Source organism: Corvus cornix, chromosome Z (assembly GCF_000738735.6).
Source record: "Corvus cornix cornix isolate S_Up_H32 chromosome Z, ASM73873v5, whole genome shotgun sequence".
Classification (NCBI taxonomy): domain Eukaryota; kingdom Metazoa; phylum Chordata; class Aves; order Passeriformes; family Corvidae; genus Corvus; species Corvus cornix.
In genome coordinates, this window is record NC_046357.1 from 43,534,253 (window position 1) to 43,554,540 (window position 20,288).

Here is a 20,288-nt window from a genome sequence, read left to right on the forward strand (position 1 = left end):
TGAAAATTTGAAAACACTACAGTTTGATGCAGAACAGAATCAAAACAGAAGTTGCTGAGTGATTTCACAGAGATCCTATTTAATTGAGAGGAGCTGTGCTAAGGTGATGCAGTTGATGTAATTGAACTAAGTCTAATTTGTATGTGTTTCTCCAGAACAGGCTTCAAGCAGAGTAGACAGCTCTGAAGGCAAAAGGATACTGAAGGAGTTGGAGAAGCAGGCCTGGCCCTGTGTAGGAGCCTTAGTCATAGGATGTACCACTGAAAAACAAATCTGTTGCTGGTGCTTTTAGGATGGCTATGGGTTAGAGAGGATGATGACTACTCTGGGAAAATAGTAGAAGTGATGATCATTCCCTTAATTCCCTTTGGCAGCTGCAAACTAAACTAGACTTTTCAGTGGTTTTCTTTTTCCCACAGGCTGTCTTCCTGTACCAAGAGCAGACCTGACCTGTAGTTCCATCTCTGGGAGCATACAATTCAATGCTGTGAACAAGACTTTAAAGCTCTGAGTCTGCTTTTCTCCATTAAACTACCTTGTGTTTACCAATCACTCAGCATTGCTATAGTTCTTTACACCATTGTCCATACCTCAGGTTTCTCTGTGTATCAAAATTGAGAATGAGGCGGTTTCTGCTCAGATGTTGATAGACTGCATAATTTGTGGGATCTGAAATGTGCACCAGTGACATATACTAAATGACTTGACTTGATAATGTAACATGAAACTTGCTTCAGCACAAGGCACTGCTAGTGAAGTCTGGTACAGTCAGCAATTCCACATGAGATGTCAACATGAAAGCACTTGGGAGGAGTGTTGAGTGTGAAATCTGTAATTAGGGGGTTAGCTGGACAGTTTTGGAATTTTTTCTAGTCTCCTCTTTACCTGCAATTTTACAAACCCACCGGTCATCTATCACACAGTTACTAGATTTCAACCGTCCATGATACATTTTGTGGTGGTGGAGATAGGCCATTCCTTGAGCAATATCAGTAGCAAAAGAAAACCTGGAAGTCAAAAATCAGTGAGCTAGTATATCCACTTTCACTCAACAATAGCTCCAAAGCCTGCTGAAGTTTACAGAAACTATAGCTTTCAGTTTGTGTTCCCATGCTCATTTTTCCAAAACACTTAAGGTGACTGTTTGAAAATCCATATCTCCCTGAGCTCACAGGCCAAGACAGTTGAGTTTATTCTAGAAATTGTCAGTACTTTTGTATCCTTGGAAGTACTTTCACATGTTTACAAGTGAAACAATTTTATTACCTTCCTCTCTTTATTTGGAAGATTTCCTTCCTGAAAACTTTTTTTCTTTGCTGAAGGCAAGCATACAGCAAAAGCAGAATGGGCATATCAAGACAACCGATCTCAAAAAACGATGTCACTGCCTTTGTGAAAGTTTCATTGACAATGTGAGCTCATTTCCAGTATTGGTAAGTATAATAAAGCATTTGTAGGTATGCTAACCATTTCACCAATATGTCTTCCCAAACAAAGATGCAGTGGATTTTAGTTAAATAGGGATGCCTAAGATATTTGGGAACAAAATAAAGTTATATGGGAAAAAAGGGTTTTAAAATAGTTTTGCAGTATAACTAGAGAAAGAGTTGAAAAGTCCTTGGCTTAGCATTGCTAGCACTAAACATATGATTTCTCAAAAAACCAGAAGAAAACTTGGACTAGACATTCAAATTTTTTTTCTTTCTTTTCTTGCTTTCTTGCTTTCTTTCTTGCTTTCTTTTCTTGCTTTCTTGCTTTCTTTCTTGTTTCTTATATCACAGTACAGGTCTGTCTACACAAGAACTTTATCTAAAATTAACACTTTGTCCTAAATAGCATATAGCACAGTCTATGTCATTTAGCTTTTAAAAAGTTGGATTTTTTTACCTGAAACCCCAGTTCAAAGGAATATCTTCATTGAGGAGCACATCACTCAGGCTGCCTTTGGGGCAGTACTCTGTGACAATGGCAACATTTGGAACTTCTATACAACCTCCAATGAATTTGCAGAGATTGGGATGGTCAAGTTCCCTGTGAAAATCAACAAAAATCACAGCACAACAGAAATTTTCACAGATGTCCCTCCTGGTTTTTTAGTGTAACGGGAAAACCAAGTACCTTGTCTCACAATGTAAAGAAAAAAGTAAAACAGACATAAGGAAATTTCGATCTTTTCTTTCTTTCAAGCAAAGTTTGAAAGAAAGAGGAATATGAATTCACAGTCATGTTTGGAAAAATCTTAAGCCCTAAAAAACCAGTGTAAAAATGGAAGAACATACACTTCTTATATTTCACTTCTTACCTCACTTGCTTTACTTCTTTACGTATGGTTTTAGACAGCGTGAATGCCTTCTTCATTATTTTCTTTATGGCCACTGTTCTACCGTCACTGAAACAGAATGAAATGCTGTTTACAGAGTTTTAGGACAACTTCACAAGCCAGCAATACACAAATGGGGAACAGCTTCATATCTAGAGATGAGGCAGAGAATTTAAGCATGTCCATATGTGGCTGTAAATCTGAATCCAAGACAAGGGACAGGATCCTGTTTCTTTTGATAAAGGAAGCATTAGTGATTACATTCAAGCAATCTTGATCTGTGGCCAACATTTGGAATGTGAGTGCTAGAGTCAGTTGAGGCAGTTTGATGACGGAGTAGCAGCAAAGGGAATGTCAGAGCTAGAGAAACACATACAGCCACATCCCTGCTATCCATTAATTCTGGCTACTGTTCTGTAGATCCTGCACTGACATTTAACATGCTTTTTTTCTCATGAGATTGAGCATTCTCAGCAAAGAAGCAGCTGAATTTGATTGAGAGCAAAGCAATTTTCCTTGTTAGAGTAAAGGAATACAGTGGAGATACCTGCAGGAATATTAGTGGTGCCCACCATATAAATACAGAGTATGAGGTGGCTAGTGTAGCAGTTGTAGGTGTTTCCCCAATGAGGCTGAATGTCCCATTCTTACATTTTTCACCCTTGATGAATGTTTTTGACTGTGAATCATCTGAGGAAAATGATGATGATGATGATGATGATGATGATGATGAAGAAAATGTCACCATTCAGAAAGAAGAAGCAAAAAATATCAGCGCTGGACACAGTATTTCATCAAAGAAGTGGCTGTGATTTTCCACAATCTATGCTGAAAAGGCACTTGCTCCCCCAGCCAATGATCCTAAGTAAGCTACTTTATCCTGCAAAGCACAGATACTTCCCTGTGTATTCAAATGGTAAGTACTGCTTTGCATGTGTTCTGCTCCTACCCCTTAATTTATCTCTTCTATGGGAAAAACTGCTTTCTGGATAGCAGGATATGGCTATGCCATTTGTCCTTATAGTTACATGATATGCACCTTTATAATTTGATTCAGACTTGAAATGCTCTGAATCTTGAGTCGTGTCAGCTGGTTTAAGGAAAAGATTTCTGTGTGCTACTGTAGAGGATGTCATTCTTTAGTGCAAAGAACCTAGCTTTCTCTGCCTGCATTTTACAAAAAAGAGTTGCATAAAAGCCTTAGTTTCAGATACATTTGAAACAGCAAGGGCCATTCATTAATGGATGCATGACATCTTATGTACCAACATTTTAACAAGTTCCTAACAGAAAAAGAGGAATCACAACCAAACCAGAAGCCTGGCATGTCAAATATTCCACAGCCAATATGTGGTGCAGAAGTCAGATGGTGATCTTAACTTACCAGATTTGGCCTAACAAGATAAATTCAAGCTTTTTCACTGCTTATCAATGTAAAGTGGCAAGAATCAGAGATCAAGGTGAAACCATAATACAGTAGATACTGCAGTAAATGATTAACATATTGACTTACTATCTCCCAGTCTGGGTGAAATATTTCTTCCTGGACATGTTGGCAGCTGCTGTGCAGGAGCTCAGAGCAGTAACACAACTGACATTGGAGTCACTGGGTGCTGGGGGAGTACTCATCATGCTTCCTGTTGCTGTCCATATAGTGCAATCTAAATGGGTTGTGGGATGAGAAAAGGCACTTGAAGGTTCCTATTATTGCACAGGTGGAGACTCCAGAGGCAAACGAATATAAGAATTCTCAAAATCTTTGCATCTTATCTGCTCTTGTTAATACTTAAGAGAGAAAGCCATTGCTTGGAATGTGACTGCTGCAAAAAGAGTAAAAAAGTCTCAAAGATGATTTATTGCCAGAGATACTTCTCATTAAACCACAGGATTTGATGCAATTTTTATTTCTCTGCTCTTGAGATGATTAGCCCTTGCTGCTACACAGAAGCTGAGGACAGAACCCACGGAAGGAGAGCAAACCCTGTGCCATACTTTAACAAGTCTATTTGGAGTTCCTAGGGACTGTAAAGTACAGGAATGTGGGAAGTGATTCTGACACCAGAGAGAAGGCAGAGAAGAGCAACAATACAGTAAGAGGAAAAAACTCCCAGTGATCTCAGTGTACATTTTTTAATGTCTGTTGACCAGGTCACAGTAAAAAAAATGGACTGCAAAACAAATTTAATGAACTACATATCGTGTCATCATCTCCAATTAAAATCCAGATTTAGCCAATTAGTCTCAGAATTGCTGAGACCTCTCAACTCTCTCTGGTAGAAATATCTTGCTAAGGAAGTTGCTGAGGAAGTTCAGCATCTCACCTTGAATCAGGACTGCCATGTTCCCACACCATAGTATTATCCATATGCAGTTCAAAATTGCATTGACATTTGAAGCTTTCTACAGCATTCCACCCAGAAATACATTACGGGTCCCTGAGATAGCTTTAAGAATAAGAGTGCATATGTATCTATATCTCTATATATGGTGCAATACACCAAAAAAAGACGTTATCTTGAAGAAAATAAGGCTAATTTTTCACACTGAGTGCTACATACCCTGGGTACAGCACTGCTGATGTGTTTTCATTCAGATAACTGTGCATTTCAGGCCATCGTGGGTAGCTCTGAACAACTCTATCCAGAGAAGATATAGTGTCTGTGACCTTATAATGTTATCAGTCCTCATTAAGTTGTTAACCATCACTCTTAGGTCTTAAACAGTATTGCTGCTTTGCAGGCTTTTTTCCAGGAAAGTTACATCTTTCATCTTGAAGTTTCCAAATTAATTTTAATGTGTTATTTTTTGATCATGTTTCTAATTTCCCTCAGTCTCTTTCTATTGCTTCCTCTCACGTGTGATGCTTATGGCATTTTCTAATTTACTATCAGCTGAAAATTTTGCTCATGTTACATTTTGCTGTATTGAAGAACACTTTTCTCCATTTCTGTTTTCAATAATCTGGATTGAAATTCATTTTGGTTCCTGTAATCAAATTAATTTCTAAGCCAAAATCTCTTCTTCACAACAACAACAATATCTTATCAAAGGTATACAGAAATTAATGTTCAAGTCTAAGGCTGGAAGTATCTCTACTATATATTATCACACGAACATCTTGACACTGGCAACACAACTGAACACAGATAAAGCAGACATCTGCTGAGCAATTTGTCCCAGAGACAGAAAATGAGAGAGTGTACAATCAGCACAGACCTACCAACTTCAGCAGATTTCTACAGATTTACCCTTTCTGAGGATCTAGGTATTGTTTTCCTTCTGCTAAATCAAGGAACAGCAAAGTAAATAATCTATATGTATTTTAAGTGCCGCATGGTAAAGCATATAATAACACCTGAATTTATTCTTAACTTGCTTAATTAGAACAAATTAAATCATAGTTTATTAAACAAATTAAATCATAGTTTATAGCCAGAGGATAAAATAGAAAAAAAACCCTCCAAACTTCTGGCCAAAATGAATTTCTTTCTGTAGCAAGTCTGCCACAGACATCATACACTGAGAGAAATTAAGATAGTTCTCTATCCCTCAATATATTTGTGCAATTCCAGGCCAACTTAGTGGGAACAATTATACAGAAAGATATATCCACTGAAGCCACTGTAATTTATTTTGTTCCACTCCAGAGATTATCTGTTTATTTTGGGGTAGGCTTGTCTTTTACAACTGACAAATCAACATAAATAAAAAGAAGGAAACTGTTTAAAATAACTTTGTCATCTAAAGCTTTGATAAACAAAAATATGAGTGATCATCTCACAGAGGTTACAGGGATGAAACATTGGATATGTCTTTCTCAAACTGCTTCACTTTTTGCAAGACCCTCAAAATATGAACAATATAATTGAGATTATTTCTAAAAGATTAATAAGGACACTGATCACAGTATCAAAATTACAAGTTACTAACCTTGTTTGATGCAGTTGAAATCTATAATCCAGCTTTCATCCCAAAGCATCTTTTGTTTCTGATATTGAAACCACTACAAAAATAAAACAAAATCATTCCTAATGTAGCCCTCCTGTCTTTGAAGGAATTAAATCAGAGATTATTTTTATAAAATATGAAAACTTAAAAGTATCCAAACTAAATCTGAAGAGTAAACATCCAGCATATGTCTTACAAGTAACATTAGAACCAAAAGTATTAATTAATACTAAAATAAAAAATATTAATTAAGCTTAGAAGAAAACAGCATCTAATAAATATATTAAAAACTGTACAGACTATATTCCAGAACTAATTATGTGTCATTTTTTGCATTGGATACAAACTCTCCATTACTGTCAACATTTATGCATTTACATTTCAGCCTGGACATCAGATGAGGGGTTTACATCATCTCATCTCATGGAAGTGCCCTGTGCTATGTAAGTAAGAACAAGAACACACTTCATCCCAATCCCGAGATAAGGAGCAGTTATCTTATATCTTGGAATAGAATTAGCCCATGAACTACAAATTAGGCCATATTCCGTCAAATACTCTCTCATAAAGAATATTAGGTAGGATTTCTGTGGCTACTTTGTAAAGAAGGCATTGACCTAATAGCTGATTTTCTGTAGAGCTGACATACAAAGCTAACATTTACAGAGTGTAAATACATGCTTTCAAATGAGCACCAGATTAATTATACAGTTGTTATGACTGCAATGTCAAAATGTCAAATCAAAGCAGCATTTTACCATCATTATACCATTTTTTATAATGCAGAATTTAATACTAGGAATGATGCATTCATTGAAACAGGTAACAAAAGCCCAGAAAATGGATAAGGAACAGGTTGTGGAGATTGTGTTGATATACTGGTTGAAATTGTGACAAATATAGAGCTCACTGAATCAAAATCAAGTCATCCTATTTATTTCAAAAGGCTTCTGAGGAAAAAAACCCTACATTTTATCTTGTAAAGGTATGACTGTACAAAGACATATTAGCAAGAAGTGAATACTAGGCTTGCTTCCTTTGATACTGATATCAAAGGAATCCTTTCCGCTACTCAAGGCTTTAAAGAAGGCATTGGTTTCCTAGATGGTTCTTTTTACATTATATCAATTCCTGAGTTGGATAAAATAATCTTTCCTATCTTGTTACAATAAAACCAGTAAAACTTAAAAAACCCATGATGCTGCTATTGAAGAAGTTAGCAGGAATATGCATATAGAAATGAAAGAACAAAAAAAACCCCAAAGTACTGCAAATCTACAGAAAACCAGCAGAAATAATAGGTTAATTTTGCTACAATACCGTTAAATAAACATATGCTAGGCCAAGAAACTCCATCGCTCTTTCTAAAAAAGCTAGTTATCTAAAACTGTCTGAGCTTCTCATCTGTCCAATTGCATATTTCTATCAGATCATATGGTTTTACAGGACAGTTGCTACAAACTCATTGTCACAACTTCCTTGTGGATTATGAATGCTCAAATAGCTTTCAACAGTGCTTCTGTTCCTACCTCACAAAGCCACACAGTGAGGCACAGAAAGACAAAAAAATATAACGTGATTCAGGCCTCCCTTAGTACCTCAATTTGTGGGCCATCACCTTTCTCCTACTCATTCCCTTTCAGTGCAGCTGCCTACCACAGATACTCACAGCAACTGCAGTACAAGATGGAAAGAGAAGGAATCCCTGAGGAAAGAGGAGCCTATAGTTTTATAGGATACAGAGGCCAAGCTCTAAATAAATTACATGTTACGAATACAGTCAATACAATGATTCTACAACTGCCATATTCACCTGACAACCTCTGCTATGAAACTCATAAATGCATTTTTTTTAAGATGCAGATACATAAGGAATGTAGATCCTCTTTCCCAGAAGCACTGTTAAATAATGTCATAATAGCATACTCTCTTCTCTTTATACAGACATTTTCATTCACAGACACCCAAAACTACTTCTCCAATATTGATACACTCCTCTATCCTCATTCTCTTTTTCATTCATGAGTCTGCTATAATAATTGATAATTACTATGCAGAATTAATCACTTTGAACTGAACCAAGCTGGTTGTTACACTAAGAAAACAAACCTATTAAAAAAATCAACCAACAAAAACAGGAAAAAAAATTATCCTCTCCCCATTATTCTTTTGAGAATATCCAAAGTTGAATGTTTTGCTTTTAAAGTTGTATTTGGACTCTGAGATTAGCCTCTTGTGGAGCTAGTCCCTTAATGAATTTACCTAATTTGTTTTTGAATTATAATTCTGACCTCCATAGGGTTTGAAGCAGTCAATTTCATAACAGAGTTTTATTTTGACTGAAAAGTACTCTTACTTTGCTGGCATCCCCTGCTTCCCATGTTGTGGAAAATCTTTTTTTCCTTTACCATCATCTACCCATCCCTCTGTTACATTCCGCCTCAGTCTTCTCTCTTACAGGATGAAAATTCCTAGTACAATGTGACTTCCCTCATAAGAAAACTTTAAAAGTTGTTTCCCTTCTTTCTCCTTTTTTCCATAGCACACAGGTGCTGAATGCAGAAGAAAATCTCTCCCTCTACTAAGAGAGAGCTCCACTCTTATAAAATCATGGATGTAAGAGAAAGGAAATAGGAGAGAATGGGTACTTACCATGACTGTCAAAATGAAGCCAGTGCAAACTAAACATATTGGTAAGACAATTGCTATCCTAACATCAACAGAAAGAGGGCATTCCCCACAGTCTGCTGGACAGATAGAGCAGCCTTCTTCTTCCTCACAAAAGCCATCTCCACAGACTGATTAGAAAAGGAAACATACATCAGAAAATTTTAAGGCAGTTTCATCCATCCACAAGATTGTATTCAGATTTAAACACATAGTTCTTGCGCTGGGAAACCTCAGAGCCCCAGAAAGAACAAATTTTGAAGAATTCAGAGATACCATCCCAGCAACTTAAAGAATAATCTGAATTTCTGAAGTAATACAGGTTCTCTTTGATCAGGTTAAATGTTAATTACATCTGAGCCTTTGACATGTCTTGTGTATAAATCACTTCATCACTACTGTGTCTCTCATTATCCGTATGTTGTTTTTCTGAAACTTGAGGTTCTTCAAGGCCGGCATTTTCTTTTGTATTCTTTGTATTTAATCCAGTCCTTGTGATCCCCAGAAGCCAGTGACCCTTCCTCAGCAGCAGCAGAAGACACTGGGGACTACAGAAAGGAATCTTGCAACCCACACTTCAAGTATTTCCTTTACTTTACTCCGAGGTCTTATACAAATTATCAGCAGTATCAGATGTAATTTAAAACAAAAAAGTTTTAAATAACAAAACTCCTTCTGCCATGTCTTGAATGGTCTTTCAATTTTACCTCTGTGACTAAACTAGTATCGTGCTATACTTCAGCCTTGAGAGGTGAACTGAAGGTATTAGTCTGTCATTATGTAATTTTTTTAAATAAAAAAGCCTCAAAAAAAAAATCCACTGCTCAGAAATAATTCTGTTTCAGCCTCATTAATTCCAGTATAATACCAAGATAATAACAGATGTCACTTTCTGCCTCAGGGGTAGAGATGCATTTTAAAAAATTTCTTCTCAGATATAGCCTAAGTTTCCCGGAACACTCAGCTGCAGTTGTTTTGAAACGAGAAGAAAATTCTACAGGTAAATAGTTCTATTCACACTGTTTTACTTTGTGGTTTTTTTTCTTTTTTTTCCACAACATTGGGAAATATATTCTCACACATCCAGAAGAGTAGCTAACAAGAGTATTGTGATGACACTCCTGTTTTAGCCAATAACCTTCTTCAGGTTGTGTGTTTAATTTACTAAATAAGTCCACTTTTTAAATTTTACATCACTAACAGAATTGCAAGAGTTATTTCTGCTTCCCTCCACCCAGGTATACTAAAGTGAATGAAAGACTGATGCCCTTGGCAACAATTTTTAATGTGAACAAGGGAACCAATATGGATTTCTAGCTTTCCAATATGTTTAAGACTAGTCTGCTCCCTTTCAGAGGAAGAGTGTCCAGATCCTCAGAACACTAGCTGAAGGAATATTCGCACATTCCCATGAAGTGCAGACAAGCCTTGTAGTGCCTGAAGCCATTCATCATGGTATTTGACTTTACTCATTTGACAAGAGTGGTTTTCTACTGTTCTAGATTAATAATCATGTTAGAAGCTCAAACTCTTTTTCGGATTTCAGTGTTATGTGAAGAAGAATTTCAGGAAGACATTTTCAAAGGAAGGTTGGGGTAGGAGTTGCTTTTCCTCTTGGTAACCATGCATGAAAGATAAAAGCATTGAGATTTGGAGTCAATAGGCAATTATCTCACATTTTCATTTTATATCATACCTACTGCAGGAAGGACTGTGGTTTTTGCTTCCAGAGCAGCTTGCATTCTCCCAACTCTGATGTGTGCAATGAGAGAAGTCACACCCACATGAACTAAAACAACCTGTGAAACAAGCGAACAAACCAGCAAGCATCAAAACTTCACTTGCATACAGTAGGCTTTTATAACGAGGACTAACTGACTGTGGTGTCCTTCAGAAGAATTTGTGGATTTTTTTCAGAATCAGGAGAGACAGCTCATGTGAGAAAGACTGGTCTGATTCCCTTCCTGGTGTGTCTTCTTCTCACTAGGCAGGGCTGTCAGCCCTACGCATTTTGCCATGTATGGTTTCCTGTTAGTTCTTTCAGGTAGAAGCTCCCTAATGATCATATGAGTGAAATGTATTGTTAGTGTGGATCTCAAATGGGCAGATTATGCTATTTGTTTTCCTCCCATCCCCACTCCTTCCACTAACTACCTAAGGAGTAAAGCTGGTACTTCCCAGTCAAGTCAGTTGGGAATTGATAGTACTCAGCTATATGCATAACTTGTACAATAACACATACATATAAATGAAATGGGGAACATGTACATGAACTGCATTAAATTACTAGCAAGTAAGCTCCAGAAAGAGCAAATTGGGTAAAAACCTATATGCAATAAATATACTTTACCTTGGCAGTCCAGTTTCTTTGGCTCATTTTGCCAGCAGTAGACAAAGTGTGAGTAAATATCTGACCATCGTCTGGGATCCATGGACCACATATTCCTCCTTTAGCCTTTAGTAAACATATTCAATATGTCATTAAACCACAACACAATGGAAGTCCTAGCTCCTCCTCTTTTACTTTCTCAAAATTACTTATGTTCTCTAACAGCAAATAAAGTGCTGTTTTATAACCAAAGCTATTAAATGCCAAAATGCAAGCAACACTGTTCTGTAACAAAACAAAAGATAAAATAACAGAGAAGCAACTGATCCTATACTCAGTTAAGATCTTACATATACTGTTATTTCTTAAAACATGAGCCTCAGTAGTGTACTCATAGAATGAGTGATCTTATAAAGCTGGTTCCCTTTTTCTGGATTTGCTGTGTTAGAATCAGAACCAGAATCATATTCCACTTTTAATATTTTTCTCAAAGGGGTTTATTTATGTGTCACTTTTGATTTATGTGTCCCTCACAGCAGCTTCCTTTCTTTTTTCTTTAATAAAGAAGGGAGGCACATCTTTAGGGCCTGTTTGCAGAGCATTTCTCAATAAAGCTATTAAGATGTAAACCTCCTACATGTGCAAACACAGAGGAATATTTTGGCTGTACAAAGATCTTGTAGTTTTTTGTTTACTTGAAAGGATTAAGCCTGTCTCCCAACTCCAGATAATTCTTCAGACACTTCTTTCAAAGGACTGTAAGAAATAAACCAAGTCAAAAGAAATGGTGAACGTTAACCAAAATAAAATGTTTTAGAACTCATGACACTGAAAAAAATAAAACAATGAAAACCCATACTCCTCTCAAAGAATGGAAAAATCTTACTTTGAAGTAAATGTTTAATCTTATGCAGTGATATTCAGCTGTATGACAGTCAAATGGCTTAGGATTCCTTTAAGCAGAAACTCTAACATTTACACTATTATGAAGAAACCAAATGATGCATGTTGATGAACATGCTTTTGCCATTTCCACACCTTAATTCCAAGCAGAACTAAAAGTGAAAATAGAAATAATAGAGAGGTCACCACCGTGGTGGGAAGTTGATGGCTCTAGACAAAAATTTTGATGTGATGATTCCAGCAGGGATTCCTCTTTTAAACCAAAGTCCTGGTGCCAGCTAAGGCTCTCAGGGAATCATTAATAAAACAGGTCCTTAAGAATAGGCTGCCAAGAAGCAAAATAGAGCTGTTGTGGAGTCATTAGATCTTCACAGAGAAGGGTACATGAAACAGCTGCAAGATGTGTAGACTAGGCTTCCTATTACACCACCTTTGATCACAAAGAATGTGTCACATTGCCAGAAGGGAGATTAACTAGAAAAACTGGGCAACTGCATGGAAGTTTTCATGCAGGGTAAGACTTACCTCATAGATTAAAAAAACTAAAGGTGTTCCAAACTGTATTTTTAGAATCAGAACTTTAAGTATTCATTCAAAGAGGGACAAGCCAAGCAGACAGGCTAAGAATGGATCTTGCTTACACTGCATAAACAAATTTTGTTATCCTGTATTTGGATTCCTTTTTTTGCTCTGATACAATGGAGAAAAGCCATTCCATCTAAGGACATGGGTATATAGGCTTCAGTTCTACAAATCACTGCTGGTGATACTCATCGCCCTCAGCTCCAGTAATCCAAGCAAATTATTCACAGCCTCTCTATAAAACAGAGAGACTGGAATACCTCCAACTGACAATTTACCCTGTTTGTTTTAGAATGCTGTGACCTGTCTTTCTCTGTTGGCTGCACAGTGATCTAAGTCGGGTCCCACTAATGAGAGATTCTTTGGACTGCCTTGTCCAAAGGTCCAGACGCTTTGCAGCCTCAGCATCCAGTGCAAAAAAAATTCTAAAACTGACAGACATTGCCACAACGGTTTTAGTGAACTATAATTTGTGAATATATAGTGAACTATATAAATTTGGTCTAATTGTAATCACAAAAATACTTCATGAACTTAAACCTGGATATTACAATGATGTCTCATCCAGTAGCAAGAACAGAGCACATGATGCTGCACCATCACACTAACCATGAAGGCTAAAGGACAGGAATGAATGTTGGCATGGTAAACACAGCAGTTGTACCCCATTTGCATCTTTCCATCTGGCAGGACATTCATGCTCCTCACAGAATTCCTTTGCAGCAGTGGCATTGCTATCCAAACAGGAGAGAGAGAAAAACTTTTACATCCATTCCTTGCTCTTTACCCTGTACAGAGAAATTAGCAGCAAAAACATATGCAGTGAAATAAACAGGGTTGAATCATTTCCTTCTCTTTTGTTTTACTTCTGGTTGAAATGCTCCCAGAGCACTGGAGATTGTTGTCAACTGGACCTCTGCCTACTGCCATGTACTATGAACATCTAGCAGATACTGTGCTGCAAGCAGGGACCAGCCTCCACTTCTCTTTCCAGCCTGACTTAATGACCAGGTGGGATTACTTGGCACTACTTTATCTGACAGAGACAAAAACACCATTATTCTTCTTCTACTCTCAGACATATGTGTCCCTGGCTACTTCTAGTCTCAATGTTTTCAATTATATACCTTCATCTATGCATGTGATTCATACAGAACATTTAGATCTAGTCTTTGCTCCACAATCTAAATTGCCAAGGAAAATAAGTATAATGGACAATATCAGATCCAGTTCCCCAAACCACAAATTTAGCGTAGACTTTATGAACAGACTGTTCTGCAAAACGACTTTTGAAAACTTATTCCTGAAAGATGAATATATTCACCTGGAAATGTGTGATGCAACACTGTTTCCTCAGTTATACTTTCAGTGGTTATCACCCTAATAAATTTGGCTGTAAGATAAAATTGTTTTCTGTAAACATGATTTACTCAGATACAGCCAGAATTAATTGCAGTTCAGCTGAAATGTAACGCACTTGTGTTGGATCTTTATAAAACAATTCCAGAACACAGGATTTATTTTTTGGCTTGTTCTTAATGAAAGAAGTACTAGCTAGTAATGAGTAGATCTAAGACAGAAGGCTTTGTTTATTATGAGAAGACTGTTTATGATGACAAATAAACAAAACCACAGAGGATTAGGTTAACATAGGTTGTACTCATGGCCAGATTTAAAAGGGCATAGACATATTTGAAATGATATGAAAATACGTCAATCTCCAAAACATCTAAACAGATAAAATACTAAAATTTATTAGCCTTTGAGATCATACGTGAAGTTAAGAAAAATACTTAATTAAGCTGGTGCCTAATTCTATCATGTATTTTTCTTTAGGGCTCCTTTTTAAAATTTATTTAGTATTCTGCATTTTTTATTCAGTAACTTCATCACGACTTCACCCAATTATGCTGATGGCCATACACAATGGGTATTTGGGTCAACCACTGTAACCTTTAGTGTAAACCAGATAATCTTCTAGTTAAAATGAGATGCAAATTTGATCCCTTTGCAAAACTGCAGCATAGATTTATCTCTCTTTAAAAATATTTGCCATCTCTCTATTTTCAAGATATGTATAAGTACACAAAAAGCAGACTTTTCCAAATTTCTTACTGATTTGAGCATGTGGGTCTCCCTGGGAAGGCTAGAAAAATCAGATTCATGCCAAGCAGTGAAAAAACCTGCCTCATGGTTAAGTTCTCAGAATTATTACTAGCCATACATTTCAGAAAATGTGATAAATGTTAAGTAAGTTTCTAAACATAGTACATAGATGATAAAAAATAAAATATATCTACTTTTTCCTGTTGCAAATAGATTGTGGATCATCTTTCAATACAAAATAAAATAACTCTGGATAACAGCTTTTATAAATTGAACTTTGGAATGTGAACACTTAGGCAGAGAAAAATGTTCCAAAAACATCTCTTACACAACAGCACAGAAAGTGGGGCTGCACCCTCTGTCCCAGGTGTTCCTGTACAGGGATGGAGAATTGCTAGATACACACAGAAGTGTGAAATCAGAGTGTATTATCCCTGGATTTATAGGTCCAGATCTGTAGATCTGTAGTTGCACCCCTACATACTCTCTATTTAACTGCTGTGATGTCCACAGTCACCAACACAGTGTGTGAGTTGACAAATAAACTTTCAGAGGGGTTTTAATCCCACAGAAATCAAGCAAGGTTTACCACTGAATTAAATGGATTCAGGGATGGACTATCTCTTTTTGATATCCATGTTGTGCACTTCAATTACACTTATGATTGAAATGAGTATATAATACAGAGAGTCTGTGACTCATGCTTAAACTTCAGCTGTAAATTCCATGTGTAGAGAAGGCAAGAAGTGATGTTCAGAGTTGCACTGTGACAGTAGTTATGTGCCCTGTCTCTGACCTAGCAGGCAACCATGCCATGATGGCTGGTCTGAGAGCAAAGGGAAAAATAGCAGGGCAAACACAGCCACAAGAGACATCAAAAGATGGAAGGAATTAATGAAGAGCCCCTGAGTGCGCGTTCCAATTATATTACTGAATATGTACACACAAAATCCTCATATACTCATGCTAATGACAGCATTTTTATAAGAAGTAATACCTTTGGGAAAGGATTCCATTTTGCACAGCATATTGATAAAAACTGTCTGAAGCAAAGACTGCATAAGTAACGTTGAAGGATTCCCCACTCACAGACTTTTCTGGAGGCCTTTGCACCCATGTCATCTCCAGTCCTAGAAACAATGCAATCATGGGTCAGAATATTTCCTATACTTTTTTACTTAACAGATACATACAAATGTAAAACTTCCTCTGTAGTGATTTTCATCTATCCATAGGATCATAGAGTGGTTTGGGTTGGAAAGCACCTTAAAGATGCTCCTCCTCCCCTGCCATGGGTTGGGACACCTTTCAATAGACCAGGTTGCTCAAACCTGGCCTTGAACATTTTCAGGGATGGGACATCCTCAGTTTCTCTGGGAAACCTGTTCCTGTGCTCACTACCCTCTGAATAACCCTCAGAGTATTCCTCCATTACTTTTTATGAGCCAAAAAGAGTCATGCATTTTAGTGGCTGTATAGGTAAACACCAAAGCACATTATTGAAGAATTCTGACACTCAGAAAAGATCAAGCCGTTGGAGAAATGTAACAAAACATCTCTTCAGCTTAAGCAAACTAACTTTGTTTCCAGTACATGGCATCCCGGTATATTTGCTTTCCTCTTTTGATCAGGCAACATTACTCTTAATTCTTGGCTGCTTTTACTGAGACACACCTTATTATGGAAGAGGAACAGACAACTCTACCACACACAAAATTCAGCCAAAACCCTTAAACTCATGAGACATAAATTATATATACTACATATTTAAGAATGCATTCTCATGTAATAGAACCATATGGCGTCTAGAACAGAGGACAGTAGAAGGAGTGCTAATCAGACATCTGTCGTTTCCCATTTTCACAATTTTAACTGGGAAAGATGGTTTACCCCCATCATGTCTCTTGTCCCTGGGACTCCATATTACCTCCTCTGGGTCTGAGAATGAAGTGAGACAAGAGTTGGGAAAAGTTTTAAATCCATAAACTTAAACAACACTACCAAAATCTTCCCACTCCATCCACCCACCTTTTTCTCTATTGTTGGATGAAAGTTTTAATTTGCACCACATCAAATTACCTACATAATGCAACTATGTAACTCAGTTTGTCAGGAAGTATTAAATTTCTTCCACAGAGGACCGGTAAACCTGCCTTACAAGAGATCTCTTTTTTTGTTGTTGTTTGGTTATGACCTCTTCTGTTACTCATACTTGTTCTAACAAGTATGTTCTTCACTTGCACTATACTGAAACCACTATTTTCCCCCTCATTTCCTATCAGATTAAACTAGGCAAATTGTAAAATAACCTCTTTATTTCCCATCTCCCTTGAAAAGTAAAAACTCATTTTAATTGCTAACACTAAGTGAAAAACTATAATACAAAGATTTTTTTAAAAAATACTATGTGATTTCTACTAAAAGGTAAGAGAGTTGAGCTTCAAAGAATATGTGAGAATGAAGACAAAAGGTCAGAACAAATTTTAGTTAAATTACTTTCTACTTCCTTTTAAAGGTCTTAAAAACATAAACCTAACTCTTCTTTCAACACTAAATACTCCCACATATAAAAGCTTTGAAGATCTTTTGTTAATTCCACAGCAATGAGGCTACAGTATATGTGCTTTGCTTTGCTTCTAGCAATGCCCAGAAAATGGCTAAGAAAACCTACAAAGAAAGGCAGGATAGAGCTTGAAGTTCATTCTAAAACTGACTGTAATGGGTATACATTAATTAAGCAACCTGCTCATGTTAGTTTCCTTTGTACTTAATAAAAATAGATTTAAACAAGGCATCTGTACTGATAAGTAGCGGTTTCAATGTTAAACCAAGAGTCAATTCATACAGGGATATAAGTACTAGTTGAAATTATCTAGATAGTCTTTGAACTTCATTGTTCCAAAATAATTAATTGGAGAATGTTTAACTGTAACATTCAGCTCAGAGTGTGACACAGCAGTATATTTCCCGGAGTGTTTTATTAGAATCGCCTTCTGAGGTGTTCTTGGTTTTTTTCTAAAAGCCCTATTAAATGTTTGTCTCCGGTCCTACCTTTTGCAACATAAACAAAGTGTTCCTTTACATCAGTTATTTATTTGTGACAGAGTCACAAGATGACAGAAGAGTTGATCTTGGAAGGTGCCTACAGAAATCATTTCGTCCAAGCCTGTGTTGCTCAAGGCAGTGTCATCCCAAGGATGTTCCTCTAGCCTTTGTCTAGTCAGGTCTTGAAAATATCCAAGAATGGAGAAGCCACAAACTTTCTGAGAAACCTGTTCTACTGTTTTATAACCCCTTCAGTATAAGAAATTTTCTTATACTTAAATTGAATTTTCCACATTTCAGTTGCTCCTTAATTACTTTTTCATCTATAAATTACCAACAGAAAAAAATTATTCTGGTTTTTTGTTATCTCATAATGTAAATTAATTTTTGGAACTGGCAGAAGTAAGTGGTTAAAGGTCTGAGGGTTTTTTTAGGTACTCATGGAACAGTTTTGAGCCAGGTGGAAAAGTATGACATGTAGAATCAGTGATTTTGCATTCTGGCTTACTGATTAAGCATAATACACTTTTGAACTGACACTACAAAGTTTCAGCAAGTACATTTGCTACAATGCAGCACTGCCTCCATGCTTTATTTGGATTAAATTGCATTTGGTTTTCTAATGAGAAAGAAAATGTTTTCAGTTTCTCTCTGGGCAAAGGGATACAGCTGTTGCTATTATTTTTTCTATTGGAACAAAGTTATATTGGACAAATAATTACTCTGAAGTATCTTCTAGTTGTTTTCTTTCACTTATTTCTCTAGGAAGAGAGGTTGTCACTGATTTAGATGCTTTCTACCACAGATAACATCCATCATGAGTAAACTATTATTATGAATACTTCACTTTTGAATACTTCACTTTTGGGGTTTCAGCCATTCCCCAAGTAAGATATCATCTTTCTTTATTACTCACTCACCTCCGCAGTCCAGCATGTTATACTCATCTGGCTTTTCCAGGGGCCAACAGTCATAGTCTTTGTTATCTAAATCATGCCACCCCTCCACTAGTATCACCTGACAGAATAAAAAACCAAAAAAAAACCAAAACAAAACAAAAAAAAATAGAGTCAAAACGACAGTAGGAGAACGGGGAAAGGATGGGTTCCATCTCCTAAGTTTGTAATCCTTCTACAGAAATCAAACAAAATGCAGAAACATAGTATGGCATATTTTGCTGTCTTCAACTTCTGGAGAAAAAAAGAAAAAAATAGGAGTAATAATAAAAAGAAAAGGTAGCTCCTTGGGGGTATACAAACACAACCAGTATGTTATTTTGATCTGTCCAGAAATTGGCTTGAAACAGTGAGGGGACTTAACTAACCTTTCTCTTCTAGAATGGTTCTTTACAAAGAGCAGGTGCTTCTAGGACCATATGCAGAGACACAATTTATTTAAAGAGGTTTTTTTGTTTGCTTCTAGAATGGCACTCTTCCCACTCCAAACTGTTCAGTTTCTTTTAATCTTTTATACCTAAAATCTTTGAACGAGTAATTTTCTATTATACCTTTAATAACACACTACAAATTTTAACCATATAAATGTTAATATACACAATGACACATAAAATAAGGATAGCATAAGCCTGGTATAGGTAGAATACAGCATCATAGTAGCATACAGATTGAATTGCAACAGTAACAAAATATACATTATATATGTATATATAACAGATTATATCAGTCGTGTATTAAAAAATACTCCAGGGTGTATAAGAACAGATCAGAATACTCTATGATAATGTACTCTGGGCTTATTCTACTTCTAGTAAAAGATAGTAGTTTCTACTCATACAATCTGCTATTGTTTTTCTACATATTATTAAAGCATAATCATCTACTGTATTATACAATTGCTTAACACAACATGAATGGAATAAGATACAATGATAAAACTGGTTATTTGTAATATGTCTTCCATTGCTTTTAGTTTCTACATTACTAAAATAAAAATCAACTGCCTGGTACAAATAGCTGTTTCACTTTAATAAGCCATATACAGTTCTTTCTGTATGCACAGATCAGAGGAATAAGGTCCGGTAAGCAGATCTAGGTAGACCTACCAATAAACTGAGGAGGCTTCGGAGCTCTACAGCTGGTGTTTTGACAGCTCCCATGCTCCCTAACGTACACCCAGCTCACCAAGTGTCAGGGCTGCTTCTGATGTTGCTGTTGCTTCTGAATTAGATGTCCTTCCCTAAGAAGAGGGTTGCTAGGCAAGCTGATCCTGGCAACTCCAGCTGCTGCAGCTGTTCTGCCTCCTCCTTCCCTCTTCTTCCCTAGCCCACTTCATCGTGCAGGGTGGAAATATCCCTCTGCACCTCTGCTGAAATCCTTCGAAAAGTCCCCACTTATTGTAGGGCCAGCCCCACCCTCAGACCCTTTGCCC

General features: G+C 36.7%; 1 protein-coding gene across 1 annotated transcript in view; it reads right to left on the reverse strand.

Moving 5' to 3' along the window:
- Positions 1–20,016, reverse strand: part of LOC104690483 (atrial natriuretic peptide receptor 2-like) — a 38,517-nt gene extending 18,501 nt beyond the window's left edge. Inside the window, 13 exon segments of the mRNA XM_010401338.4 lie at positions 886–1,007; positions 1,888–2,031; positions 2,303–2,389; positions 3,834–3,981; positions 6,251–6,323; positions 8,921–9,066; positions 10,632–10,734; positions 11,286–11,390; positions 13,359–13,415; positions 13,417–13,483; positions 15,853–15,985; positions 18,821–18,917; positions 19,963–20,016. Of these exon segments, the coding sequence (XP_010399640.3) occupies positions 886–1,007; positions 1,888–2,031; positions 2,303–2,389; positions 3,834–3,981; positions 6,251–6,323; positions 8,921–9,066; positions 10,632–10,734; positions 11,286–11,390; positions 13,359–13,415; positions 13,417–13,483; positions 15,853–15,985; positions 18,821–18,917; positions 19,963–20,016 (1,336 nt within the window).
- Positions 20,017–20,288: the final 272 nt, after the last annotated feature.